Source organism: Cottoperca gobio, chromosome 1 (genome assembly GCF_900634415.1).
Source record: "Cottoperca gobio chromosome 1, fCotGob3.1, whole genome shotgun sequence".
Taxonomy (NCBI): Eukaryota; Metazoa; Chordata; class Actinopteri; order Perciformes; family Bovichtidae; genus Cottoperca; species Cottoperca gobio.
In genome coordinates, this window is record NC_041355.1 from 1,080,365 (window position 1) to 1,107,554 (window position 27,190).

General features: G+C 43.3%; 2 protein-coding genes and 1 pseudogene across 2 annotated transcripts; all 3 read left to right on the forward strand.

The window, feature by feature from the left end:
- Positions 1-518: 518 nt before the first annotated feature.
- On the forward strand, positions 519-2,509 carry LOC115006452 (zinc finger protein 846-like). The gene has a single exon (XM_029428715.1). The coding sequence runs from the start codon at positions 763-765 to the stop codon at positions 1,576-1,578; it is 816 nt and encodes a 271-aa protein (XP_029284575.1). The 5' UTR covers positions 519-762; the 3' UTR covers positions 1,579-2,509.
- Positions 2,510-9,384: 6,875 nt separating this feature from the next.
- On the forward strand, positions 9,385-11,789 carry LOC115006315 (zinc finger protein 420-like; annotated as a pseudogene).
- Positions 11,790-17,528: 5,739 nt separating this feature from the next.
- On the forward strand, positions 17,529-26,832 carry LOC115027221 (GTP-binding protein 2-like). Its single transcript, XM_029460448.1, has 12 exons — positions 17,529-17,898; positions 19,118-19,144; positions 20,231-20,415; positions 20,855-20,966; positions 21,514-21,711; positions 21,945-22,119; positions 23,663-23,882; positions 24,136-24,271; positions 24,455-24,513; positions 24,742-24,913; positions 25,146-25,310; positions 25,393-26,832. Exons 1-12 carry the CDS (start codon positions 17,719-17,721, stop codon positions 25,585-25,587), a joined length of 1,824 nt encoding a protein of 607 aa, XP_029316308.1. The 5' UTR covers positions 17,529-17,718; the 3' UTR covers positions 25,588-26,832.
- The last annotated feature ends 358 nt before the right edge of the window (positions 26,833-27,190 follow it).

Sequence of the window (27,190 nt, forward strand, 5' to 3'; positions counted from 1 at the left end):
AAACGGAGGAATTGTATGTATATTTAACCCCATGTGTTTTAATAGATTACGTTACTGGTACTAATTTGCTCGCATGTCTGCAGTAGTATCCTATTCCTTTTGTTCTCTGTCCCTCCAGAGCTCCCACAGCAACATGTCTGTAAGGAGGAGGAGGTCCTCTCTGACCAGCAGCTCTGTATTCAGGAGAGGAACTCCAGTCTGGACCAAGAGGACCCAGAGCCTCCACAGATTAAAGAGGAGCAGGAGGAACTCTGCACCAGTCAGGAGGGAGAGCAGCTTGTACTGAAGCAGGAGACAGGATACCTTTATGTTGACTCCTACTGATGAGGAAAGTGACCACCAGCTCCTCTCTCACAACTCTCATGTAGCTGAGAGCCAAGATCAGAAAGGAGGCAAGCATGGAGACTCAGGACTCAACTAGAACTGCAGAGCCAAATCAACAGAGTCTACATCACGAAAGCACAAGTCACAGTAACAATGTAGACAACCCTCACCTGTCAGAGATGCACTGTGATACTCACACAGGTAAACAGCCTTTAAAATGTGACACATGTGGAAAAGACTTTCAGTATAAATCATTACTAGAGAAACATCTGAGAATCCACACAGGTGAGAAGCCAGTTTGCATGCAAAACATGTGGGAAAGCTTTCATAAATAATAGATACTTGACAATCCACACGAGAATCCACACAGGTGAGAAGCCGTTTGCATGCAAAACATGTGGGAGAGCTTTCAGAGATAATGGTCACTTGGTAATCCACATGAGAACCCATACAGGTGAGAAGCCATATTCTTGCAAAATATGTGGGAAAGGATTTAGGACTAAATCAGCATTGGACTCTCATATAAGAACCCACACAGGTGAGAAGCTATATTTTTGTGAAACATGCAAAAAGAAATTCCAGCGTAATGATGCCTTGAAAGTCCACATGATGAGTCACACAGGTGAGAGGCCATATTCTTGCGAAATATGTGGGAATGGATTCACAACTAAATCAGCATTGAACCATCATATGAGAATCCACACAGGTGAGAAGCCGTTTGCATGCAAAACATGTGAGAGAGCTTTCAGAAATAATGCTCACTTGGTAATCCACATGAGAACCCACACAGGTGAAAAGCCATATTCTTGCAAAATATGTGGGAATGGATTCACGACTAAATCAGCATTGAACCATCATATAAGAACCCACACAGGTGAGAAGCCGTTTGCATGCAAAACATGTGAGAGAGCTTTCATAAATAATGGTCACTTGGTAATCCACATGAGAACCCACACAGGTGAAAAGCCATATTCTTGCAAAATATGTGGGAATGGATTTACTCATAAATCAACATTGGACCATCATATAAGAATCCACACAGGTGAGAAGCCATATTCTTGTAAAACATGCAAAAAGAAATTCCAGCGTAATGATAACTTGAAAGCCCACATGAGAACCCACACAGGTGAGAGGCCATATTCTTGTAAAACATGCAAAAAGAAATTCCAGCGTAATAGTACCTTGAAAGTCCACATGAGAACACACATGGGGGGAAAAGCTGCATCACTGCAGCACAGAGGGTCCAGAGATTAAAGAGTAACAGGAGGAACTAAAAGGAGTTTGACACTCCTGACTTCAGGGTTACACTCTGTAATAAGTGTTGGATCATACACTATTTCTACACACTACCTCAGCAATGAGCTCACTGAGGTTATTTCTTCGTTAGAGGAAGATTGTCCGTCTGTTTTGGGTTATTGGATTGCAATGGGATAGTGCTTGATCACCTGAACGTACAGGTGTAAATGCAGCCGTGATAGAGGACATGGCTGGTGGGATGCTGGGCTTCAGAAGCTCGTGTGTAATGCATACTGGTACATGCAGGCAGTTCCTGCACGGCTCCGCGAGCAGGAGAACTCAGCTTTAGGATTCAGGGGATCTATTGGCAGAAATAGAATATAGTATTCATAACTATGTTTTCTTTTGTCTATAATCACCTGAAACTAAGAATCGTTGTGTTTTCATTAGATTAGAATGAGCCCTTCATATCTACATGAGGAGCGTGTCCTCTTCCACTGAGACCACCATGTTGTCTCTTTAGTATCCCAGAACAGACGAACCTAACTCTGGCTCTAGAAAGGGTCTTTCCTGTTTTTATGTTACCAGAAGCCACTGTAGGTTCTCTCAACACTTGGAAAAGGAGGTGAGCGGAGGAGTATTCAGTTAGTTGCACCTGCAACCTCACCGCTAGATGCCACTAAGTTCTACACACTGGACCTTTTTAAGGGGAAAGTTTAATGTAACTGACAATGATGAACAAACTGTTGAAAAGATGAATGTTACTGCATTGTATGCAACGTTTTAATTGAACAACGATGACATACATTGTCTTGAAGAGACGCTATCAAATAATTTCTTTCTAAATGCCGCAAATAAATTGTGACTAGAAAAATATACACAAATCAAATGTTAACGTTCATTAATATTTTCTTATTCAGTTTTTTTTTTTTTTGTAAATGCATTTGTATGAACATGGAGATAATGGTATGTGTTGTATTTCATGCCAAGTAATTACAATAAATGAATTTCCTTCCCTTTAAGATCTCCTTTATATCTCTCGCCTAAATTCTATTTCAGTTCTCTTGTATTTCAGTTATTTTATACATCGAAATACACAATCAAAGAAGTTACAACTACACGGGCCATGTAAGTACTGGCTGCATATTTATGTACAGAGAAATGAGCTAAAATGGTAATTCAGCTTCACCAGCAACAATATGCTGATGGACCAGCATCATTAATGGGAACTAGCTGGTAGACCAGCACCGCTGGTTGAGAGGCTTTCTAGTCCTCTCAGAGCGTACATTGATTTAATACTTTTTATTAGAGAATGGGACGAGGGGTGGGGATGAACTTTGAAAAAAACAACAAAGAAGAAGACATCCAAAATTACATCTGCAGTAGAAAAAGTGGAAGAATGAGAATTCAAACCATCAATTTAAAAATCACATTCCATTCTAAGGCACTCCTGTGAGATCAGGTATGCCCTTCTCCGGCTGATTATCCCAGACACAGACACCAGACCTCAACGATGCGGGCTCCAAAGCTCTCTGTGAGGCGTGGCAGTGCAGTCTCTGGAATCGCCGCCCTCTGTGGTGCAAGCTGTTGTCGGATTATACTGATATCCCAGTCAAAGTGGCTCTCATCAACGCAAGATCCATATCCAATGAGACTTTTATCCTCTTGCTTATTTCTTACTGGTGACAGAAATCTGGCTTAACACTGGTGAGCTCGCTCCACTTGTTGAACTCTGTTCCAACGATTGTAACATTTTCAGAACTCCTAGACCAGGGGTGTCAAACTCATTTTAGTTCAGGGGCCACATGCAGCCCAATTTGATCTCAAGTGGGCCGGACCAGTAAAATCACAGCATAATAACCTAATGGGAGGGCCGTAAGTGAAGTTACCGTAATGAGTCGATATATGCTGTAAAGCGCAGAGTCTCAGTCTTCAGAAACCGTTGAAATTTCTTCGATTGCGCAAACTTTGACATAATTATGGTAATCCAAAATTCTGCTTGCAAAATGTGTCGTCGCCGACACATTCGGTGTTAAAGGGTTAAACAAATTAATACACGCGTCTGTGCATAATATGAATCACGATCACCTTCGTTGCATTTCCTTTTCCCTCTCCCCTGGAGTCGGCTACCGGGTTGGACTTCCCTGGCCGGTACTTAACAGTGAAGTTGTACGGCTACAAGGCAAGGTACCATCCAGCGATACGCATGTTTGCATCTTTCATTTTGTGCAGCCACTGGAGAGCTCGATGATCCGTCTCCAGGGTAGTATCTCAGGGAATTGATGGCCCACTTCATCGCTAAGCACTCCTTTTCATTCGTAGAGTACCGAGTCTCCCTGTCTAGCAGCTTCCGACTAAGGAACACAACCGGTTTCAGCTCACCTTCAACCTCCTGCAACAGCACAGCTCCAAGGCCTACCCCGGAGGCATCTGTCTGAAGGGTGAACGGCTGATCAAAATCGGGGCTGTGAAGGACTGACTTGCTCCTAATCGCTTGCATCAAGTCCTTGAAGGCTCTGTCGCAGTCCTCATTCCAGCGAACTTTTGCTGGTGCGGATGCCTTTGTGAGGTCGGTCAAGACAGCTGCTCGTTCTGACATCTGAGGGATGCATTTGCGATACCAGCCAACGAGCTCCAGGAAGGACTTCACCCCTTACTACGTGGTTGGTATGGGGTAAGAGGTAATCGCTTTCACCTTACTTAGTTGCGGCCGGATCACTCTGTCTGCAATGATGTATCCCAGGTATTCTGCTTTTCTCTTGGCAAAGACACACTTACGGGGGTTGATGGTCAGCCCAGCAGCCCTGATGTGATGGAGGACCTGTCGCAGGTGGGACATATGTTTTTCCCAAGTTTGGCTGAAGATCACCACATCGTCCAGGAATGCTGCTAAGAATGCTGAAACCTCCCACAAGACCTGGTCCATGAGCCTCTGGAATGTTGCAGGCGCACCATGAAGAATGGCATCACCCTGAACTGGAATAATCCATAAGGTGTGGTAAAGGCAGTCAGCTGCTTGGCCTCCGGTGCTAATGCCACCTGCCAGTACCCTTTGCTCAGATCCAAAGTACTGATGAACTTTGCTCTTCCGACCCTCTCCAGCAACTTCTCAATTCTTGGCATCGGATATGGATCAAATTTCGAGATGCTGTTAAGGTACCTGAAGTCGATGCAGAATCTTAAGGAGCCGTCTTTCTTTGGCACCAACACAACTGGACTGCACCATTCACTTTTGGACACCTCAATGATTCCCATATCCAGCATCAAGTCAATCTCTTTCTTCAAGGCCAGCACTAACCACTCAGGAATGCGGTAGCTCCTCTTCCGGGCTGGGCACTGTATCTTTGAGGTATATTTGATGCTGGACAAGATTGGTGAAACCTGGCCTCTCTTGAAACAGCTCTGAGTCCATGAGATCTTTCATCTCCTCCTGCTGTACAGATGGGAGGTGCGTTACATCCACTGGACGTGGCTCTGCTATGCTGGTCGGGAAAAACTGCTCCTCCACCTCCTCCACTTCCACTGGTTGGACGAAAAGCTGATGGGAAACTGGCTCTGGAGGAAACCTGGAACTCCTTCAGCAGGTTAACATGGAATGTCTGATGTTTCTTACCCCGATCTGGCATATGGATTTCATACGTGACCACTCCAATCCGTTTTGTGATTTCATAAGGGCCCTGCCATTTTGCCAGCAGCTTGCTTTCACTGGAATTAAGCAGCAACAGCACCTGCTGTCAGGATTGAAACACTCTTTCTCTCGCCTTCTGGTCGTACCATGTTTTCTGTGTCTTTTGAGCGGTTGCCATGTTCTCTTTTGCAAGAGCAGCCATCTTCTCCAAACGCTCTCTCCTCTTCACCACATGACACAATGGTTTCACCTGATGGCTTTGAATCCTCCCAGTAGTCTCTGTAGTCTGCCGTCCATAAAGCTGTGAGAAAGTCCATAAATGGTGAGAACCCAGTTGAAGCTTGTGGCATCTCCCGATAGGCAAAGTGAAGGTACGGCAACCACTGGTCCCAGTCGGAGCCTGACTGAGACATGAACTTGCGCAACATGCTCTTTAGAGTTTGATTGTAATACTCTACGAGTCCGTCCGTTTGGGGATGATAAGGGGTGGATTTAATGCCCTTTACTCCTAGCAGCTGATACACCTGTTGCAATAGTTTGGACAGGAAGTTGGACCTGCAGTCAGTGAGTACCTCTCTGGCTATTCCTACCCGGGAGAACAACTGGAGTAAACCCCGTTACTGGCTGTAACGGGGTTTTGGCTACGATTTCACAAGTGTTGCAAGTGTTGCAAAACTCGGAAAGTTGTATGTACATGCCTGGCCAAGCAAAACGGTTACCAACTCTTCGCAATGTTTTAAGAAATGCCATGTGTCCTGCCCACGGAACTGAATGGCCTAGATCCATAATTGCAAGTGTCTGGGGTAACACTAAGTCCTCAATATCATCCTGACGTTGTTACAGGATACCCCTTTTTGGGAGGTAAGTATCATCTTCTAAAAACCCTGTATTAGCCCTTTTACCCCATTGTAATAGCAATTTAAATGTCTACTGTTTAATTATGTACAAGTTTCCTATGCTAAACAAGCCAACTGCCATTTGATGCTAACATAGGAGTGTCGGTTAGATCAAACCAGGGCCAACTGCCATTTCATGTTAATACAAGACAGACTCATCCTGATTAGACTGATTAACTAACAAAAGACAGGACACAGCCAAATCCTGATCAAACTGATTAACTCACTGAGACAGAATATTGAGTGATACATAACTATTACCTTACAAGCATCAAAGGGCAGTTTGGCCCGGTCACCTGTGGTTTTTCATCACCTCGTCTCCAAACCAAATTGTATAAAATGCCTATGTGTTTTCTTCCAACCTGGGCCCTCCTACAGACTACGTTGTATTCTGTAGAACTGGTGCCTTTGAGATCTCAAATAAATGCACAAAGACAACTCTGTCTCTATCAACATTTATTTGACTTTATATACATCTCTCCAGAGTAAAGCAGGAAAACTTCCACAACACCATCAAACACCTTCTCAATACAAATCAAATCAAATGTATTTATATAGCCCAATATCTCAAATTATACATTTGTCTCAGTGTGCTTTACAGACTGTACAGGTTACGACACCCTCTGTTCTTAGACCCTTGCATCGCACAAGGAAAAACTTCCTAAAAGGAACCCCATAATTAAAGGGGGAAAAATGGAAGAAACCTCAGGGAGCGCAACTGAGGAGGGATCCCTCTCCCAGGACGGACAGACGTGCAATAGATGTCGTATGTACAGGATAAACAACATAGTACAAATACAACATTTGACAGAGAATGATGTTGTGTTGAAAAATAGAAAGTATGGATGAATCCAGGAAAATGTCAAAAAGGCTTCCCGGTGTCCAGCAGGACCAGGGCAGCAGGCGCAGCCACGATTCATGATCCTGACGTAAACTTTATCAGTGGCAACCTGCCACATGAGACACAGAAACTCAGGGGATGATACCCCGGATGATGAGTTAGTAACATACATTTACATAAATGCATACAGATAGAGAGGGAGAAGAAGAGAGGGAGGGGAGGAGAGAGGAAGAGAAGGAGGAGAGCAGGGAGGTATCCCCGGCAGTCTAAGCCTATAGCAGCATAACTAGGGGCTGATCCAAGGCAAACCTGAGCCAGCCCTAACTATAAACTTTATCAAAAAGGAAAGTCTTTAGCCTACTCTTAAATGTGGAGAGGGTGTCTGCCTCCCGAACACAAACTGGAAGCTGGTTTCACTTGAGAGGAGCTTGATAGCTGAAGGCTCTGGCTCCCATTGTACTCTTAGAGACTCTAGGAACTACAAGTAACCCTGCAGTCTGGGAACGCAATGCTCTAGTTGGTTTATAAGGTACTATGAGAGCTTTAAGATATGCTGGAGCCTGACCATTAATTGCTTTGTAACTCAGGAGAAGGATTTTACTGCGAGCCAGTGCAGAGCAGCTAATACAGTAGTAATATGATCCCGTTTCCTTGTTCTTGTCAATACACGTGCCACTGCATTTTGGATCAATTGAAGCGTCTTAAGCGACTTTTTGGGACAACCTGATAACAATGAGTTGCAGTAATCCAGCCTTGAAGTAACAAATGCATGGACTAGTTTTTCTGCATCATTTTGAGACAGGATGTGTCTTATTTTTGCAATGTTACGTAGATGAAAGAAGGCAGTCCTTGAGATTTGTTTTATGTGGGAGTTAAAAGACAGATCCTGATCAAAGATGACACCAAGATTCCTTACAGTGGTGCTGGAAGCCAAATTAATGCCATCCAGAGCTTCTATGTCATTAGAAAATGCGTTTCGGAGGCGTTTAGGGCCAAGTATAATAACTTCAGTTTTTTCCTTAAGTTAAGATAAGCTTGAAGTTTAGCCAATTGATTAGTTTCGTCTGGTTTAATTGATAGATATAATTGGGTATCATCCGCATAACAATGAAAGTTTACAGAGTGGTTCCTTATAACAGGTGAATAGAATCGGTCCAAGTACAGAACCCTGCGGAACTCCAAGAATGACTTTGGCTGTCATGGAGGATTTGACCAGGAGGAGTGGATTCATTTAGACTGACATATTCTTCATGTCTCAGCCAGGTTTCAGTGAGACAAAATAAATCAATCTTATTATCTGATATTAAATAATTTACCAATCCAGCTTTCGTTGATAAAGATCTGATGTTTAAGAGCCCACATTTAATTTTTCGATTTAGTTGCACTTTTGCAGCGGTGGTGTTTATTTTTATTAGGTTTTCATGTATAACTCCTCTTCTGTTAACCATAGATTTTTATGAACTTCAGTGGTCATGGGGCAGACACAGCCACTATGGGGATTTGAGAGCCAGCGACAGAATTCAGACCACTATTACTCAGTGCCAGAAACACTTGGATCGATTAATCAATGTTTTGCAAGAACAATAAGAGAGTTATCTTTTGAATAAGACCAAAATCATGCATCTGGTGCAAATGGTTGAAGAGCAGCTTATAATATACTTTGGGTATTTCATTTGTAGGTATTTTTCGTATTTTTGAGTAAAGTCCCCCACCCCTTAAGAGGCTAAACTACTCCAGTGTCTGCTCTACAGGTTGAGATGGGTGAAATGCCATTACTTCTCCCTTAAGGAAATTGTGGACACATTAGCCAAACATGCTTTGAAACATAAAGAAATCATGGACATTGCACTCAGTACATCTGAAGCTAAAGGAATACACAGGTGGGGATACAGGAAACACAGGACGACAACTTTACGCATTACAGCTAGAAGGAGCACTAAAGAGGACAACAGCTTAACAAGGCTGAGAGTAGGACATACCAGACTTAATGAAACACTGCACTTCATAAGGAAACCTCCCTCAGGGTTAGGTGAGCACTGTCAAGTAGAGGAATCAGTGGAGCATGTCATTTCTCACTTTCAAAAATACTGTTGAGAACGAGAAACACTAAAAAGAGAAATCAGGAAGCTTGGAGGGAAATAACTGAGTCTTAAACATGTTTGGACATTGGGTTAGGGAGACTAGTCCAATATTTGAAAGAATTTAATTTACAGTGAAGTGTATTCTTCTTCTTTCTTTCATTTTAAAGGGATAGATGATTCTAGTCCACCCTCCAACACAGGAGGTGGCGGTAATTCATCTGAACGCTGGTTGCCACCCACCGTAAAAAACCAACGCAGAAGAAGAAGAAGCCGTGCAGCGGAAGTAAACAGTACAGGCACTACTAGCGTTAGCTCAGCTCTCTGGATGTATGAAACTAGCAGGGAGACGATGAATATTTGACTTCTAGTTAAGCAACAATGTCTTCAGTTGAATGTTTGAGAGAGTTTGTCAACGAGCGACTAAATGCTGCTGCTGAAGAAATATTCAGAGTTTTCCAGAAGCTGTCGTCGAGTACGAGGCAGAGATCCATCGTCAGCGCAGACTGCTGGATGTCGTTTGGAAACCGGAAATAAAGTTACACAGGATAGGTGAGTAAAACGTAATAACACAAAACGGAGGAATTGTATGTATATTTAACCCCATGTGTTTTAATAGATTACGTTACTGGTACTAATTTGCTCGCATGTCTGCAGTAGTATCCTATTCCTTTTGTTCTCTGTCCCTCCAGAGCTCCCACAGCAACATGTCTGTAAGGAGGAGGAGGTCCTCTCTGACCAGCAGCTCTGTATTCAGGAGAGGAACTCCAGTCTGGACCAAGAGGACCCAGAGCCTCCACAGATTAAAGAGGAGCAGGAGGAACTCTGCACCAGTCAGGAGGGAGAGCAGCTTGTACTGAAGCAGGAGACTGATACCTTTATGTTGACTCCTACTGATGAGGAAAGTGACCACCAGCTCCTCTCTCACAACTCTCATGTAGCTGAGAGCCAAGATCAGAAAGGAGGCAAGCATGGAGACTCAGGCTCAACTAGAACTGCAGAGCCAAATCAACAGAGTCTACATCACGAAAGCACAAGTCACAGTAACAATGTAGACAACCCTAACCTGTCAGAGATGCACTGTGATACTCACACAGGTAAACAGCCTTTAAAATGTGACACATGTGGAAAAGACTTTCAGTATAAATCATTACTAGAGAAACATCTGAGAATCCACACAGGTGAGAAGCCATTTGCATGCAAAACATGTGGGAAAGCTTTCATAAATAATGGTCACTTGACAATTCACATGAGAATCCACACAGGTGAGAAGTCATATTCTTGCAAAACCTGTGGGAAAAGATTTACTCGTAAATCAGCATTGACCTATCATATAAGAACCCACACAGATGAGAAGCCATATTCTTGTGAAACCTGTGGGAAAAGATTTACTCATAAATCAGCATTGAACTCTCATATAAGAACCCACACAGATGAGAAGCCATATTCTTGTGAAACATGTGAGAAAAGATTTACTCATAAATCAGCATTGACCCGTCATATAACAACCCACTTAGGTGAGAAGCTATATTTTTGTGAAACATGCAAAAAGAAATTCCAGCGTAATGAAGCCTTGAAAGTCCACATGATGAGTCACACAGGTGAGAGGCCATATTCTTGCAAAATATGTGGGAATGGATTCACGACTAGATCAGAATTGAACCGTCATATAAGAATCCACACAGGTGAGAGGCCATATTCTTGTAAAACATGCAAAAAGAAATTCCAGCGTAATGTTGAATTGAAAGTCCACATGAGAATCCACTCAGGTGAGAAGCTATATTTTTGTGAAACATGCAAAAAGAAATTCCAGCGTAATGAAGCCTTGAAAGTCCACATGATGAGTCACACAGGTGAGAGGCCATATTCTTGCAAAATATGTGGGAATGGATTCCCGACTAGATCAGAATTGAACCGTCATATAAGAATCCACACAGGTGAGAAGCCATATTCTTGTAAAACATGCAAAAAGAAATTCCAGCGTAGTGATAGATTTAAAGTCCACATGAGAACACACACAGGTGAGAAGCTATATTTCTGTGAAACATGCAAAAAGGAATTCCAGCGTAGTGATAGATTTAAAGTCCACATGAGAACACACATGGGGGAAAAGCTGCATCACTGCAGCACAGAGGGTCCAGAGATTAAAGAGTAACAGGAGGAACTAAAAGGAGTTTGACACAACTGTAGGTTCTCTCAACGCTTGCAAAAGGGGGTGAGCGGAGGAGTATTCAGTTAGTTGCAACTGCACCTCACCGCTAGATGCCACTAAATCCTACACACTGGACCTTTTTAAGGGGAAAGTTAATGTAACTGACAATGATGAACAAACTGTTAACCAGATGAATGTTACTGCATTGTATGCAATGTTTTAATTGAACAACGATGACACTCGAGCATGGATGATTGTAGCAACACTGTTAATATAATGTGTTATACTGCTGCACATTGTTTGAAGACCGACTGTGACAGAACATATTGCTGGAAAGGCCAGAAGATATAGAAGCTTAAAGAGAACGTATTCATATCACACATGTTAGTTACCAAGGTAGAATGGTGCATCACATTTTACGGTTTGTAAATAATGAATGTGTGTAAACATTGTCTTGAAGAGATGCTGTCAAGTAATTTATTTCTAAATGCCGCAAACATTGTGACTTTAGAAAAATGTTCACAAATCAAATGTTAACGTTCATTAATATTTTCTTATTTGTTTTTTCAGTTTTAATTTTTTTTGTAAATGCATTTGTATGAACATGGAGATAATGGTATGTGTTGTATTTCATGCCAAGTAATTACAATAAATGTATTTACTTCCCTTAAAGATCTCCTTTATATCTCTCGCCTAATTTCTATTTCAGTTCTCTTGTATTTCAGTTATTTTATATATAGAAATACACAATCAAAGAAGTTACAACTACACGGGCCATGTAAGTACTGGCTGCATATTTATGTACATTTGTGCATTTGTACAATATGTGTATATATATGTGTAATTATCCAAAATGGTAATTCAGCTTCACCAGCAACAATATGCTGATGGTCCAGCATCATTAATGGGAACTAACTAGTAGACCAGCACCGCTGGTTGAGAGGCTTTCTAGTCCTCTCAGAGCGTAGATTGATTTAATACTTTTTATTAGAGAATGGGACGAGGGGTGGGGATGAACTTTGAAAAAAACAACAAAGAAGAAGACTTCCAAAATTACATCTGCAGTAGAAAAAGTGGAAGAATGAGAATTCAAACCATCAATTTAAAAATCACATTCCATTCTAAGGCACTCCTGTCAGATCAGGTATGCCCTTCTCCGGCTGATTATCCCAGACACAGACACCAGACCTCAACGATGCGGGCTCCAAAGCTCTCTGTGAAGCGTGGCAGTGTAGTCTCTGGAATCGCCGCCCTCTGTGGTGCAAGCTGTTGTCGGATTATACTGATATCCCAGTCAAAGTGGCTCTCATCAACGCAAGATCCATATCCAATAAGACTTTTATCCTCTTGCTTATTTCTTACTGGTGTCAGAAATCTGGCTTAACGCTGGTGAGCTCGCTCCACTTGTTGAACTCTGTTCCAACGATTGTAACTTTTTCAGAACTCCTAGACCAGGGGTGTCAAACTCATTTTAATTCAGGGGCCACATGCAGCCCAATTTGATCACAAGTGGGCCGGACCAGTAAAATCACAGCATAATAACCTGTAAATAATGACATCTCCAAATGTTCCCCTTTGTTTTAGTGCAAAAAGTACAAGTACATTCTGAAAATATTCACATTTAGTTAACTATATTTTTACAAAACATTATGAACAACCTGAATACTCAACAATATTATGCCTCAGTATACAGGACTGTCTCAGAAAATTAGAATATTGTGATAAAGTTCTTTATTTTCTGTAATGCAATTAAAAAAACAAAAATGTCATGCATTCTGGATTCATTACAAATCAACTGAAATATTGCAAGCCTTTTATTATTTTAATATTGCTGATTATGGCTTACAGCTTAAGAAAACTCAAAAATCCTATCTCAAAAAATTAGAATAGTTCCTCAGACCAAGTAAAAAAAAAGATTTATAACAGCAAAACAAAATCAAACATTTGAAAATGTCCATTAATGCACTCAGTACTTGGTTGGGAATCCTTTTGCACGGATTACTGCATCAATGCGGCGTGGCATGGAGGCAATCAGCCTGTGGCATTGCTGAGGTGTTATGGATGCCCAGGATGCTTCAATAGCGGCCTTTAGCTCATTAGCATTGTTGGGTCTGGTGTCTTTCAGCTTCTTCTTCACAATACCCCACATATTCTCTATGGGGTTCAGGTCAGGGGAATTGGCAGGCCAATCGAGGACAGTAATGCCATGGTCAGTACACCAGTTACTGGTGGTTTTGGCACTGTGGGCAGGTGCCAGATCATGCTGGAAAATGAATTCCTCATCTCCATAGAGCTTTTCAGCAGACGGAAGCATGTAGTGCTCTAAAATCTCTTGGTACACAGCTGCATTTACTCTGGGCTTGATGAAACACAGTGGACCAACACCAGCAGCTGACATGGCTCCCCAAACCATCGCTGACTGTGGGAACTTCACACTGGATTTCAAGCAACTTGGATTTTGCTCCTCTCCAGCCTTTCTCCAGACTCTGGCGCCTTGACTTCCAAATGAAATACAAAACTTGCTTTCGTCTGAAAAGAGGACTTTGGACCACTTTGCAACTGTCCAGTGCTTCTTTTCCATAGTCCAAGTCAGACGCTTCTTCCGTTGTCTTGAGTTCAGAAGTGGCTTGACCATGGGAATACGGCTATTGTAGCCCATTTCCCGGACACGTCTGTGAACAGTGGCTTTTGATACCTGGACTCCAGCTTCAGTCCACTGTCTTTGAAGCTCCCCCAAATTCTGGAAGCGACTCTTCTTCACAATGCTGTTAAGGCTGCGGTCATCTCTCTTGGTTGTGCAGCGTTTCCTGCCACATTTCCCCCTTCCAACAGACTTTTTGTGGATGTGCTTTGAAACTGCACTCTGTGCACAGCTTGCTCTTTGAGAAATTTATTTTTGTGTCTTACCCTCCTGATGGAGGGTGTCAATGATGGTCCTCTGGACAGCAGTCAGATCAGCAGTCTTCCCCATACTTGTGATTTAGTTTACTGAACCAAGCTGAGTGTTTTTCAAGGCTCAGGAAACCCTTGCAGGTGTTTCAAGTTAATTAGACGATTCAAGTGATTCGTTGAACACCCTACTAGTATACTTTTTCATGATATTCTAATTTTTTGAGATAGGATTTTTGAGTTTTCTTAAGCTGTAAGCCATAATCAGCAATATTAAAATAATAAAAGGCTTGCAATATTTCAGTTGATTTGTAATGAATCCAGAATGCATGACATTTTTGTTTTTTTAATTGCATTACAGAAAATAAAGAACTTTATCACAATATTCTAATTTTCTGAGACAGTCCTGTATCATTTACACATGTGTACAACGTACACATCAAAGTGTGTCTACAAAGGCACAAAACATTTAGTCACAGGTATCTAGAACTGAAAAATATAGTATTTTACTTTATGATCAAAACAACTCGTCAAGATATAGAAATTATTTTAAATGTACATTCATTTCCACATCTGTGTAGTAATCCTGAACACCTGAACTGACACCACACCACACAAAGTGGCGTGCCTGGAACACTTCCCTAGGGAGGGGCCCAGGTGGTATCCTTACTAGATGAACCACCTCAACTGGCTCCTTTCAACGTAAAGGAGCAGCGGCTCTACTCCAAGTCTCTCCCGGATGGCTGAGCTTCTCACCCTATCTCTAAGGGAGACGCCAGCCACCCGCCTGAGAAAACCCATTTTGGCAGCTTGTACCCGCAATCTCGTTCTTTCGGTCATGACCCAGGCTTCATAACCATAGGTGAGGGTTGGAACGAAGATCGACCGGTATATTGAGAGCTTTGCCTTCTGGCTCAGCTCTCTTTTCGTCACAACGGTGCGGTAAAGTGACTGTAATACCGCCCCCGCTGCGCCGATTCTCCGGCCAATCTCTCGCTCCATTGTCCCCTCACTCGCGAACAAGACCCCGAGGTACTTGAACTCCTTCACTTGGGGTAATGGCTCATTCCCTACCCGGAGTAGGCAATCCACCGGTTTCCTGCTGAGAGCCATGGCCTCAGATTTGGAGGTGCTGATCCTCATCCCAACCGCTGCACACTCGGCTGCGAACCGATCCAGTGAGTGTTGAAGGTCACAGACCGATGATGCCATAAGGACCACATCATCTGCAAAGAGCAGCGATGAGATCCTCAGGTCACCGAACTGCAACCCCTCTCCTCCACGACTACGCCTCGATATCCTATCCATGAAAATCACGAACAGGATTGGTGATAAAGCGCAGCCCTGGCGGAGGCCAACATTCACGGGAAACGAGTCCGACTTACTGCCGAGTATCCGGACACAACTCTCGCTTTGGGCGTACAGGGATTGGATGGCCCTCAAAAGTGACCCCCTCACCCCATACTCCCGCAGCACCTCCCACAGTATCACCCGGGGGACCTGGTCATGCGCCTTCTCCAGATCCACAAAACACATGTAGACCGGATGGGCGTACTCCCAGGCCCCCTCCAGGATCCTTGCAAGAGTAAAGAGTTGGTCTGTTGTTCCACGACCAGGACGGAATCCGCATTGTTCCTCTTCAATCAGAGGTTCGACTACCGGCCGAACCCTCCTTTCCAGTACCTTGGAGTAGACTTTACCAGGGAGGCTGAGAAGTGTGATACCCCTGTAGTTGGCACACACTCTCTGGTCCCCCTTTTTAAATAGGGGAACCACCACCCCGGTCTGCCAACCCCTAGGCACTGTCCCAGACTTCCACGCAATGTTGACGAGGCGTGTCAACCAAGACAGCCCCTCAACACCCAAAGCCTTCAGCATTTCTGGACGGATCTCATCAACCCCTGCGGCTTTGCCACTGTGGAGTTGTTTGACTACCTCAGTGACTTCCATCAGGGAAATTGACGATGATCCCCCATCAGCTTCCAGCTCTGCCTCAACCATAGAGGGCGTGTTAGTCGGATTCAGGAGTTCCTCAGTGCTCCTTCCAGCGGCCGATAACCTTCTCAGTTGAAGTCAGCAGGGTCCCACCCTTGCTGTACACAGCTTGGATGGTTCCTCGCTTCCCCCTCCTGAGGTGCCGGATGGTTTTCCAGAAGCACCTTGGTGCCGACCGAAAGTCCTTCTCCATAGCTTCTCCGAACTTCTCCCACACCCGCTGCTTTGCCTCTGACACGGCAGAAGCTGCCGCCCTTCTAGTCCTTCGATACCCTGCAACTGTTTCCGGAGTCCTCCCGGATAACATAACCCGGAAGGACTCCTTCTTCAGTCGGACGGCTTCCCTGACCACCGGGGTCCACCACGGTGTTCGAGGGTTACCGCCCCTTGAGGCACCTAAGACCTTGAGACCACAGCTCATCACCGCAGCTTCAGCAATAGAGGTTTTGAACATCGCCCACTCAGGTTCAATGCCCCCAACCTCCACAGGGATGGCTGAAAAGCTCCGCCGGAGGTGTGAGTTAAAGATCCCCAGGACAGGGGCTTCCTCCAGACGTTCCCAGTTCACCCGCACTACCCGTTTGGGTTTACCAGGTCTGTCCAGAGTCTTCCCCCACCCCTTGATCCAACTCATGTATTCTAGATTCGGCTTTTTTTTAATAAAGCTCGCTTTTGGTTAAATCCTCGTCCTGCATTCTGCTTTTGGGTCCTCACCTTTACCACACCGTGACAACTATGTTGCATAATGAACACAAAACACTGTACTTTAACGGTACTTTGTCCTAAACACTTATTTCACAATATAGAAACAATAGGTCTTATATGTTTTTTCCTAAATATAAATAAAACAATAGTTTTAGCCATTTGCGCATGGTGGGAAATATTAGAGTGTTAAACATCAAAGTCTCTCTGCTAGTGTGAAGGAGAATAGCTAGTTTACAAGGACTAGGCTAAAAACAAATTCACAGAGTGATAACAGTGATACTATGTGTTAGAGAGGGGATTTTTCACGAATATGAATACAGGTGTGCCTTGAGGTTTTGGCTTGGTCTTTGGTGTGCCTTGGCCACAGAAAGTTTGGGAGCCACTGGTCTAACATGCATTTCTGTAGTTATTCATCTCAGTCTTTCAATGATGTGTTGTCTCTTGCTTGTTTTCTTTTGCATTGATTAAATAACGTACATAATCCTAAAGTGAAGTTTATGAGTAATTTATGTTCCATCAAGGTGGAAGAATCAATTACGTGGTTCATGATCAGACATTCACACAGAAAAAATAACTTATTGTGGAATAATTGCAGGAATAAAGTCTTCAGGAATGTTTATGGTGGTTTAGAAATGTAGTCTTTTACCAGAGCAAACTAATCTCAGTGACTGTTGTACTTTTACTTTGAAATGTAAACCTTTCTCCTAATTGCTAAACCTGCTGGTGGATTTATTTTGAAAGTTGTATCCGGAAGCTGTATGGTGTTTAGTGAAGCAGACTCGACAGCGTATGATGCTGAGGAGAGAGCATCCTCCGCTGAAGGTCTTTACGCAGGCAGGCCGTGTGTTTTGGTAGATGAGATGTTAGAAATAGGAGCTTTATCATTATTATTACATGTTATTTCATTACCGTGAGTTCAGATTGCTCCCGGTGATCTCAAGTTTCGTGCGGCCGGTGACATTCTGACCTCAGCGATGGTGGATTTATCCGAGAGTGGTGCAGTGTCGCCCGGACACAGCAGACACGGACAGGGCAATACCGGGAAGAAAACGTCGAAAAAGTCGCGAACGAGAAGAGGCAAACGAGGCAGGAAAAGACGGAATAAAAAGAACAACAGGAACAACAAAACACCACCACCGTATTTCCCACCGGAGGTAGCTACCGTCCTTTAGCCCGGGGATTAACGGGACATCCCAGCCCGCTAAACTAGCAAGCTAGCTAGTGGTGCTGCCGCAAACCCTAGCTAGTTTCAAGCTAATAACTGAAACATTTATTCTATACCACATCAATAAAATGTATATAACATGGCGTGGATTGGTAATACTGTTATTGTGAGCTAGACTTTATACAGGAGCCCATAGCGTTAATAGCTGCTGTTCTCTCGTCTGGAGAAAACGTCACGCTGAACTGCACTCAAATATCTGCAAATTCTAAATATGTATGTCTGAATGGTTAAGGCAAAGAGGTCATAGAAGTTGACTCAATGTATTTTCTGTAATAATAAAGACCAATTAATAATTCGGCATATGATTCAGAAACAAAAAACACTGTTTTGTTTACTATTTCTAGCTTCCAACCTTAACACTTTAAGCTACCGCTGGTTGAAGTTTTGGTCAGTGGAAGAACTCTAGAATTGCAGGGTCAACAGTTGTGTAAACAGTCAAGCAATTTACTGTATGCCGAACAGACAAGTTCATGTTTTCGATATAGGAAAAGGTCCAAATAAAGCATTAAGTTTAAATGAACTTTTCCTTTATCAAAACCAACTTTAAATTGCGTAAAAAGTTAATGAAATTAGGTTGATATTTTCTCCTCGTCAGAAATGGGCTTAATGTCACTGCTTACAGCTGGTTAGCTAAAAACATTTTCTCATTCACCCCAGTGATATTTAACATCTGTCTGAGATAGAAAACCTTTAACTTACTATATTATTACTACTATACTATACTTTCAGCAAATATGAATGTTGCTTATTTAGAAAGATGTCATGTCACAGTTAAGAAACACTTTTTAAAGTCCCTGGATGCACAACTCACCTTAATTCTCAGGTGTAATAAAGAGGTGGGTGATTTAATGTTATCTCACATCACTGTGTGCTATGACCTAAAAGCCACCGACTGTTCAGAGGCTCTCGGTCTGCATTCAAGTTCATCCCAAAATCGTCGGCTGGGGTTGAGGCCCGGGCTCTGTGCACACCAGTCAAACACAAACTGTTGACACAAAACTGGCAGAAACACTGTTGTATAACAGAATCAGACATAAAGTACATTAAAGTATTTGGACATTTACTTTTAGCTGTATACAAAGTCCAGTCTTTTCAACATTAATCTGTTAAGTATCCTCATCTGACTTCTTTCTTTCCTCTGTTTCCAGGCTGAAGAAGGGAACATTGAGTACAAGGTAACTAACTCTTCATTTAGTGTATTGCAGTTTTTTTCACACTAAAATATGAACTGCAGAATTTTCTGAATGCATATTTTCTAACTGTTCTAATTCCTCTCTGAGAGAATGTAAAGATGGTGTTTAGGGGACAGATTCATTCTGGTTGAATATTACTTTTAATTTTAACTTCTATTCCATTTGATTTTTACTATTACCACTTCAATTTGATTTAAGCTCATGGTGTGACTCTTGTCTCGCTCAACAGTGATCGCTGCCCTCTGATAGACGTCTTGGTAGCCTCATCTATACTTTATTAGCCTTCATAAAAACCACAACAGACTTTGTGCCTCTGTCATCTCAGTTTATAGACTTTCTTATCTTAACAAGACAGTAACAGCTGCTGCTGTTGCAGAGCATTAAATCTGTTAGTGCTACAGCTGTATAAGCATCTTCAGCAACACTTTTGTCTGGACCGACATCTCTCCATCAATATATAACACATGTATTGACCCAAATCCATTAAACACTTTAGTGTCGTGGCATTTTAAATATTATTATTATTATTATTATTATTATTATTATTATTATTATTATTATTATTATTATTATTATTCCTTATGCTGCAATTGCATTTATTGTCAGATTAAACATTTTTTTCTTCTTTATTTATGTGAATGTTATTGTACTAGTTTGTTACATTTTTGTTACATTTGTGTTTAATATAATTTATAGCCAGAATAATATCAGAGATATTTGAGGCCCACATCAATATCAATATTCGATATTTACAAGACATTTGGAGACGTCACCTTGGGCTATTGGGAATTCTAAGGGGCATTTTTCACTATTTTATGATATTTTATAGACAAAACCATTAATCAATAAATGGAGAAAATAGTCCGCAGATTGATCGATAATGAAAATAATCGCTTGTTGCAGCCCTACATGTGAATATATCAATCAGTCTCTTATTTACAAGGAAGTTTATTGTTCCAAATGTTTTGTAATCTTACATTTAGATTAAATTAAAAGTCCCGTTTGGGTCGTGCTCTGTGGATATTTACCTGCTGTACCATCATGTATCTCTCTCTGCTGCTGTTGTAGTTGAAGCTGGTTAATCCCACTCAGTATCGCTTCGAGCATCTCGCCACGCAGCTGAAGTGGCGTCTGCAGGAGGGCCGCGGTGAGGCCGTCTACCAGATCGGAGTGGAAGACAACGGCCTGCTGGTCGGCCTGACAGACGCCGACATGAAGGCCTCGCTCAAGACCTTAAAGAGGATGGCAGAGAAGTAGGTTACCTGGTGTGAGAGTGTATCAGATCCTTAAAATGTATACATTTAAAAGGATTTTTGTAAACTTTAAACATTAGAGAAGCATTAGTCCTCATGCAAGAACATTTTCCTGTTTGTGTTTCAAGTCTGATTCACTAAACTCTCGTCTCAGCCTGATGAACACCACCTGCTCATGAATGTTTCTTGAGCTGTGGTCATTAGCATAATATACGCTCCTTTAAGTGCCAGTCATGTGACAGTCATGTGACATGATTATATTACAGCCTGCAGCAGGTGATGTTACACCGTCAGCTGTTATAACAGAGGAGGATGCAGGACCCAAACCTGCAGAAAGACTCTCAGGCAGCTGAGTGAGAGAATTTAACCAAAGCTACTGCTGTGCTGAAATATGGCAATAAAAAAATCTTATCAGATTTGACCTTTCGTGTCTCATCAGAGTCGGTGCCGACATCACTCTCCTCCGAGAGAGGGAGGTGGACTACGACTTGGACAGAAATGCTCGTAAAATCGCAGAAGTCCTGGTTCGAAAAGTTCCCGATGACCAGCAGGTGAGTCTGTCCTCCAGGTTGTGGTTTTCAAACCTTTAGTGAGTTTGCTCCGGTCTGATCAGCGGATGAGTTGCATTAAAAACCAGGTGAGAACGTTCTCGCCTCTCATTGGTTGGATGTGTCTGGAAGTGAGTGAGAAAGTAAACAAAGGAAGAAGTTCCTGTTTGCCCAAATAAAAGCTAGTCCAAGTCAGACATCATATTATTTTTCAGCGAGCTTCTATTGCAAGTAACTATTGGAATCACCTGCATCCCAGCATGCACTGCTCACCTGGATACTAGAGCAGTTTAGCTCAGACTTGCAGAGTCGGCCTGCAGAGGTCAGATCATGTTCCTGTCACAAACCACCTGCTCCAGAATTCTTTTGTGACCGTACCACCTCCTTTAAAGGGTCTCGATGCGCTTGTTTTGGTCCACACCTGAGTCTGAAAATGTCCTAAGACCACAACCTCACCTCAAATGTACCTCACCTGCAGGCAGCAGCAGGCCTCTAGTAGAGAGTAGACTATGATCCCTCTCCTCCGTCATGTTGTTTTGGACTGGGACAGTTCCTGGACTTGCGGGTGGCGGTTCTGGGGAACGTGGACTCAGGGAAGTCGACCCTGCTCGGCGTCCTGACGCAGGGCGAGCTGGACAACGGGCGAGGCCGAGCGCGGCTCAACCTCTTCAGACATCTGCACGAGATCCAGACCGGACGCACCTCCAGCATCAGCTTCGAGATACTCGGCTTCAACAGCAAAGGAGAGGTGAGCGCACTGATGACGCAGAGAGAGGATGTTTCATTTATATTTTAGTTATATATATATATGTATGTATATATATGTATATATATATATATATTTACAGTAGCGCTGCAGTAAATGCGTACTTTATGTTTTTCCTTTTTTCTTCAAACTCAATACTATTGAGTTTCTGCTCAATATATTTTTCTGTCAAATATTTGGGAGTTTCAAATAACCGTATCCGTCTGCCGCTGCAGGTTGTGAACTACAGCGAGTCTCGGACGGCCGAGGAGATCTGTGAGAGCTCCTCCAAGATGATCACCTTCATCGATCTGGCCGGACACCACAAGTACCTGAAGACGACCATCTTCGGCCTCACCAGCTACTGCCCCGACTTCGCCATGCTGGTGGTGAGCGCCAACACCGGCATCGGTGAGCTGCAGCCAAAGGTTACATACAAGAAGCAACAATATCCGAACCTTGATCACTATGTGTAATGTGAGATGTTCTGGCTCCTGGTCGGGTCCTGGTATATTAGTACACAGTCGACTACATGCTCATTAATATTCCACTCTTTATCCGAATATGAATAACAGCATGTTCCATTAGCTCTTATTCAGAATGTAGCATTTTCGGGTTTAGGAGCATTCGTTGGACGTGTATATCGCGATATGTGTCTCAATCGAGGTTTTTACCCACAGTTTGCAACACACGGCCATCTCTGCGCGTTGGACACAAACCGATCAGAGACTCATGTCCAGAAGAAAAAGCCACATTTCTGGTTGGAAGGACAAAAACATATATTTTTTAAACAATAGGAAAGACTTGGATATCAACAGGTTTTAGGATATGTGCGTAATATATATATATATATATATATATATAAAAGGTGTGATTACTTTTCAGTTAGTGGACTAATCGTTTCATTCCATCCTGTTCATCCATTATTACCATAAAGCACCATAAAGTAAGCACTCGATTTTAAACAAATCATTTTTAATTAGTTAATACATGCATTTTATCCCACAGGGCCAGGTGGCATTATATTTATTAATTATTATTATTATTATTATTAATTATATCATTAGAGAGGTTTGTAATAAGCTGCTGGGAAGTTCTGACGTGATATCATATTAAAAATCATTCTAGGTCATATCGTCCCGACTGGATTTCAATCATACTTTGACACTTTGACGGTATAAACTACATTCTATGTGGCGCTAAAGAGGTCTTAAAAGTCCATCCATCCATCGTCTACCGCTTATCCGGGGTCGGGTCGCGGGGGCAGCAGCTCCAGTAAGGAACCCCCATCTTCCCTTCTCCGGGCCACATCCTCCAGCTCCGACTGGGGGATCCTGAGGCGTTCCCAGTGAGGAGATATAATCTCTCCACCGAGTCCTGGGTCTTCCCCGGGGTCTCCTCCCAGCTGGACGTGCCTGGAACACCTCCCTAGGGAGGCGCCCAGGTGGCATCCTTACTAGATGAACCACCTCAACTGGCTCCTTTCAACGTAAAGGAGCAGCAGCTCTACTCCGAGTCTCTCCTGATGGCTGAGCTTCTCACCCTATCTCTAAGGGAGACGCCACCCGTCTGAGAAAACACATTTCGACGGCTTGTACCCGTGATCTCGTTCTTAAAAGTCATACACTTATAAACTGAACTTTACATAAACCCTGTTATAAAACTTTATTATAATTTGTGTCTTTGGTTTCAATCCGAGAGTTCATTTAAGAGAAGAAATCTTTAGATTTCTCTCGTGAAATACTGTAAGATGTTGATTTTATACGGCAAATAGAATACAAGCACACAAATATGATAAGTAATAAAACTGAGGGGGGAAAGAATCCCAACTAGAAATATAAAAACACTGTTCGTGTGTGATTCTCTCCTGGTACCTGCCAGATGGTTTCTGGGTAATGAAGTCTTTTATTTTGATGTCAGCATGCTCACAGTGTTCCCGCTCTCCTCCGTCCAGCCGGCACGACCCGGGAGCACCTGGGCCTGGCCATGGCTCTGAAAGTTCCCATCTTCATCGTGGTCAGTAAAGTGGACCTGTGCTCCCGCGGCACAGTGGAGAGAACCGTCCGGCAGCTGGAGCGAGTCCTGAAGCAGCCGGGCTGCAACAAGGTGCCGATGGTGGTGTCCAACCCCGACGACGCCGTGACGGCCGCACAGCAGTTCACTCAGTCTGCATGGTGGGTAGAAATACTACTAATACTGCTAATAATACTAATACTGCTAATAATACTATACTAATACTACTAATACTGCTAATAATACTAATACTGCTAATAATACTAATACTGCTGATAATAAATAGGGTCCAGATAAAAAAAACACAGAAGGTAGAGAAAAGCACAGGTTACCTGCTGCAGGTACTCACAAAGAGATTATAACATCCACAGTGGACAAAGTATTAGTATTAAAATGTCCTCTGTGTGTGTGCAGCATCACGCCCATCTTCACCCTGTCCAGTGTGTCTGGAGAGAGTCTGGACCTGCTCAAGGTTTTCTTGAACATCCTTCCTCCACTGAGCAACAGCAAAGAGCAGGAGGAGCTGATGCAGCAGCTCACCGAGTTCCAGGTACACACACACACACACACACACACACGCATGCACGCACGCACAAATGTAGTCGACAGAACAAGAGATACAAATGTTTTAATAGCAATAAAAGAACAATTTTACCTGGCCTGAAGATTTCCTGTGTGTGTGTGTGTGTGTGTGTGTGTGTGTGTGTGTGTGTGTGTGTGTGTGTGTTTACAGGTGGATGAGATCTACTCAGTTCCTGATGTTGGGACTGTGGTGGGAGGAACTCTGTACAGGTGAAAACACTACAGATCATACAAGGTTTTTGGAAATTGCTCCAAAATGTTTATTATTTTAAAGAATTACTTCGGCGATTTTCAACCGGCTTTGTATCGTTGCAGCGTGGGTGGTATGTCCAAATGAACAACGTTCACCGAGCGGCGAGGGTCCGCTGAACACGTCACACCTCCAGAACTAACAGACGAGTGTATTTGCAGTAATAACACTGACCATGTGTATTTCAGTGGCGTGTGCAGAGAGGGCGAGAGGCTGGTGGTCGGTCCAACTGACGAGGGGCGCTTCCTGCGTCTGAAGGTGGGAAGTATCCAGAGGAACCGCTCGGCCTGCAGGGTGCTGAGGGCCGGACAGGCCGCCACGCTGGCTCTGGGGAACTTTGACCGCTCGCTGCTGCGCAAGGTCAGAGGTCACATGACCTAAAGAAACTTTAAAATCTACTAACAAATGTCAAGCTTCTTCTGAGGTTTCCAAAGGAAGCTCTGGATGTCCTGTGATGACGTCATATTTTATGACGTGTGTGTGTGTGTGTGTGTGTGTGTGTGTGTGTGTGTGTTTGAGAGTGAGAGAAGAGAAGGTAGACTATTGTTTCTGTAAGTTATTACTAACAGTGATGTGTGATTGGCTGGTGCAGGGCATGGTAATGGTCAGTCCCAAGATGAACCCGACCATCTGCTGTCAGTTTGAAGCCGCCATCGTTCTGCTCTTCCACGCCAAGACCTTCCGCCGGGGGTCACAGGTCACCGTGCACGTGGGCAACGTCAGGCAGACGGCCACTGTGGAGTGCCTTCATGGGAAGGTCGGCCTATAGATGATACAAAGTATGTGATCGCCATCTTGTGGCTGCTTTATGTAACTGACCTCCTCTCTCTCTGCTGCAGGACGAGCTGCGTACAGGTGAGAGAGCCGTGGTTCGCTTCTGCTTCATCAAACATCCCGAGTACCTGCGACTGGGCGCCAAGCTTCTCTTCAGGGAGGGCGTCACCAAAGGCATCGGCCACGTCACACGCCTGCTGCCCCCCTCCCAGAACCACGACCAGAACCAGAACCACGACCAGAACCTGCAGGAGCATTAAAGACCTTCATCTGACAGACGTTAAGCTCCCTGTGAGAACTGAACAGTCAGACGTCATTGAAGCTTCTCTGATTGGCTTTACTCCCCCGCCACATGACGCCGTATTAATCCTCCCTTCCTGGATCTATTCTTGTGTCCTCCGCTCCGCTGTCGGAGAGTCCATCACCGTTATCATCTTCCTCCCAGCAGATGTTCATGTCTTGAGTTAAAGCTGGCTGACCTCAGTGGATTTAAGCCTGGACGCGTACTGTGATGTGGTGCCACTGGTTGATTTAAGAGGCTCCTTTTTCTCGTGCGGCCGTCATGAGAAGACATCAGGATTATTTCCGGGGTGGATTTGAGGAGGAACGTTTACAGGAAGAGTTGCAGTTTCTTTTCTGAAGTATCTTCTCATCAAAAATGTTGGACCATAATGGTGGCTTTGCATGTTTCAGCCCATAAACTTCAAACCCACGGAGCACGGTGGGCGTCAGGGGTCATTTTCAGACTGTTTGTGCGGACTAACGAGAAGCTCTCTAATCAGCACCAAGCTAATGTAGGTTCAGGAAATACAGTTTTTATACCGCTACATTCACTGTAATGTTTATTTTCATTATTTATTAATCTGTTAAATACTTTTAAATGTCTTTTGTCTAAAAAAAACCCCAAAGAAGTTCAGCTTACAATCATCTGAAGCAGTGAAAAGCAGCACATGCTCACGAGGAGGAACTTAAACCGGAGACTGATTGGAGTTTTTAGGATTACGTTTTAAGTCAATTAATAATCAGCTAATTGTTCTGACGATGAATTCACTGAACATTTTGTTATGACTTTGGAGAGAAACATGTCGATATACTTCAGATTTTAAATTTTCACTTCAATGTTGATGAAATTTCACCAACGACAAATAGAAATCCATCTGGACAGTGCGAGAAACGGAGATCCAGAGTCCAAAATGGAGGACGCTGTCATTTTAAGTGTGTTACACCATCCAGTTTAATATAAAGCTGCTCTGCCGGAGTTTAAACTGCTCCAAAGATGCAGTGCAGTGTGCCGTCAGTGCGACAAACACGTCTCTTCAGTGAACTGTATTTCACGACTACACAAAAGGAATGTTGCTGTGCTCCTTCTTTGCACTTGTGTGTGTGTGTGTGTGTGTGTGATTTATTCATTTGAGAGCATTAATGACTCGTGTGCACAAGTTAAAACAAAATGACTCTTGACACCTGCGGGGCTCCAAACATACGACAGGATTTCAGACTGATGGGATTTGGGGAAGAAGTATATCATTTGTATACCACAATCTGAAAACTCCTACTCGCTCATTGAATTACGCTCCGTTCTTTTGCACTTTATTCACTTTTATTCATTATGAGGAATCATTCTATCCAGTCAGTGTGGCTCTGCATCACTTAAAGACTCGCCGAATACAGAACCCAGATGACGTTTCCTCTTTTATTCCCTCATTACCGCCTTATGTTCACTTTGTTAAGATTCATGCCGTCTGTTCAGCTCTTTTAACTCAAGTTGCTTTTGTACATTCAATATCTGCATTTACAAATGACTATGTTTGGACTATTTGCATCTTGGTTTCCAGTTTGTTTTGGACGATCCGTTCACGTTCA

Excerpts from the sequence above, each read along its gene's own strand:
- LOC115006452 (XM_029428715.1), top strand. The coding sequence starts at position 763 with ATGAGAACCCATACAGGTGAGAAGCCATATTCTTGCAAAATATGTGGG.
- LOC115027221 (XM_029460448.1), top strand. The coding sequence starts at position 17,719 with ATGGTGGATTTATCCGAGAGTGGTGCAGTGTCGCCCGGACACAGCAGA. Across the intron at positions 21,712-21,944 it reads GCTTCAACAGCAAAGGAGAG|GTTGTGAACTACAGCGAGTC; the intron begins GTGAGCGCACTG and ends CTGCCGCTGCAG. Across the intron at positions 22,120-23,662 it reads GAGCGCCAACACCGGCATCG|CCGGCACGACCCGGGAGCAC; the intron begins GTGAGCTGCAGC and ends TCCTCCGTCCAG.